General features: G+C 44.2%; 1 protein-coding gene across 3 annotated transcripts in view; it reads right to left on the bottom strand.

Moving 5' to 3' along the window:
* The window catches only part of LOC125038296 (carbohydrate sulfotransferase 1-like), a 36,343-nt gene that overhangs the window by 8,036 nt on the left and 25,807 nt on the right, over window positions 1-2,500 (bottom strand). For all 3 annotated transcript variants that reach the window (XM_047631754.1, XM_047631756.1, XM_047631755.1), the window contains exons 6-8: window positions 1,478-1,597; window positions 954-1,116; window positions 503-663 (exon numbers count right to left, since the gene is read on the bottom strand). In XM_047631754.1, coding sequence (XP_047487710.1) covers window positions 503-663; window positions 954-1,116; window positions 1,478-1,597 — 444 coding nt within the window. The remainder of the gene's footprint in view (window positions 1-502; window positions 664-953; window positions 1,117-1,477; window positions 1,598-2,500) is intronic.

Genomic DNA, 2,500 nt, shown 5'->3' with positions numbered 1-2,500 from the left:
CTTTTCCTGAGATTTTCACTTTCATGTTCTGCTCTTTTTACTTTAATTTTCTGTTCCTGTCATCTCCTTCTCTCTCTCTCTCTCTCTCTCTCTCTCTCTCTCTCTCTCTCTCTCTCTCTCTCTCTCTCTCTCTCGCTCGCTCTCTCTCTCTCTCTCTCTCTCTCTCTCTCTCTCTCTCTCTCTCTCTCTCTCTCTCTCTCTCTCTCTCTCTCTTCTCTCTCTCTCTCTCTCTCTCTCTCTCTCTCTCTCTCTCTCTCTCTCTCTCTCTCTCTCTCTCTCTCTCTCTCTCTCTCTCTCTCTCTCTCTCTACTTTATCCTTCTTTATCTCTTTTCCTCTCTTATTTTATTTTCTCAAATCCTTCTTTATCCCTTTTTTCTCTCTTTTGCAACTTTCTTCTATTCTTCATCCTTCTCTCTCTCTCTTTTCCTCCTTTATTCTGTCTGTCTATCTACCCATCTTATCAGCCAGCATATGTCCAACAGATCTCTCTCTCAACCAAACCTGAATTCCTGTGACGTGTAAGCATCCTGGTTGACCGCTCGGCAGACGTTCGACATGTCTCGACAAGTCTTTCCGGAGCACCAGGGCATCTTCAGGCGCGAGTTGACCACGCCCCTCGGGTCCCTTACCAAGTGCACCACGCGGACGTCCAGCGAGGTGTCCTGTGGGCGTGGTCAGATTATAAGGGGAGGTTCGTTTGTTTGTGTTTTGGGATGGGGGGGGGTAAGTGAATTCGTTTTTTTTTTTTTTTTTTTGGGGGGGGGGGAGGTTATGGTCAGTGAGACATGAACAAAGTCATATTCATATCTTCCTTGATTATATGGAATATAACTTTGTACTTGATCTTAAAACACGCTGGTTCATATATTTACAAGGCATATTTATGTACAACAGAAGTAATCAAGAGGAAAATCAACATGTGGAAACAAGGACTCTCCACCCCCGCACGCGCCTCAAGCAACGACTTCACAGCGGCCAGTCTCAGGCGAACAGTTTTGGCGAAATTAAGAGGGTGGAAGGCGCAGGCGGTGGCCATGACGCCCGGGTCCTGACAGAGGCCTCGTCCGCGACAAAGCGAGTTCAGACGCACATTCTTCTTCAGCAGAAAGTTGTACCTGTGGGAAGGGAAAGCTGTTTTGCTGTTGTGGGATTGGTACCTTCCCTCCAAAAGATGTAATAAGTACTAAAGCAGCGTCGACTGTAACGGTACATGAGTTTTATGTGTCTTTAGTATTCGTCCATATTATTGTACATATCCCTAATGATCGATTGTATCTTATGATGAAGGGAATCATCACACGAACGTCATGTTTAAAGCCGATATGCCACGTTTACTCTAGTTAAACGTGTTCTACTGATCTAAGGTCTGTAAGACAGCCCTGATGCATACAGTTAGGGAAGGAATCTTTACGCATTGCAATTCTAAGGTGGCAATATCTCCCTGCAACATTGGTACGAACTGCACAGTGTACTTACCTAGCTGAAGTGATGTAGTACAAGTATGGAGTAATGCGCTGATCGAAGTGACAGGTGAGAAGTGTTTTGAGTAATCCTACAGCTAGAGGTTCCTGGTGCCGAGGTATTATTTCTCGTTCCCTGTGGTATGGACAGTGTTTTCATTACATGATATGCACACATACTATCTCCATAAATGTTATATGCCTGGATCAAGAATAGGTTGATGTTTCTTAGCGTTATTATATAATTCGTACACACAGTATTACTATCGGAGTTATAAAATATGTTAAAGAGAGTTGTTTCCCACAGAGTGAAAGGAACGGATTAGTAGATAATCGACGCCGTACTAGAACGTATTCAGATTTATCAAGTACACGAGCGGGATAATACGGTGCTATGCAAGAGGAGCGTGAAACGAAGTCGAGTCTCGGAGGCGAAATCTGGCTGAAAAGAAAGGGAAATTTACAGCAGGCGGGAGGAAAAGAGTGAAAAGTCTAACCCTCCCTGGAGCGAAATGCCTTCTAACTTACCACCCTCATTTTTCGCCTGTTATGAGGATGCGAGAGGAAGACTTTCCCCTTTGGATGGATGCTCGCCGCGAAATCGTTTGAATTTGGCGGGAAACGCAAATCCACACGGGCTTATTAGATGTAAAACGTTAAAATATCTGAATTCGAAAAAAACAGGTAGAAAAATGCTAGTCCAGTTTCATTACATTTACGGTTTAAACCAAATAACGCACAGAACGGTAAATATTTCACAGCTTTTTCCATTCCTTTACATCTCTCTTCTTAACCCCGCTCATCGTCTTCTCAAGAACACAGACTGCAGCATTATTTTACCTTTGTAACCCTCTCTCTCTCTCTCTCTCTCTCTCTCTCTCTCTCTCTCTCTCTCTCTCTCTCTCTCTCTCTCTCTCTCTCTCTTTCTCTCTCTCTCTCTCTCTCTCTCTCTCTCTCTCTCTCTCTCTCTCTCTCTCTCTCTCTCTCTCTCTCTCTCTCTCTCTCTCTCTCTCTCTCTCTCTCTCTCTCTCTCTCTCTC

This window comes from Penaeus chinensis, chromosome 24 (assembly GCF_019202785.1).
Source record: "Penaeus chinensis breed Huanghai No. 1 chromosome 24, ASM1920278v2, whole genome shotgun sequence".
Classification (NCBI taxonomy): domain Eukaryota; kingdom Metazoa; phylum Arthropoda; class Malacostraca; order Decapoda; family Penaeidae; genus Penaeus; species Penaeus chinensis.
The sequence above is the reverse complement of the archived record's forward strand: the minus strand, read 5'-3'. Positions and strand labels throughout refer to the sequence as shown.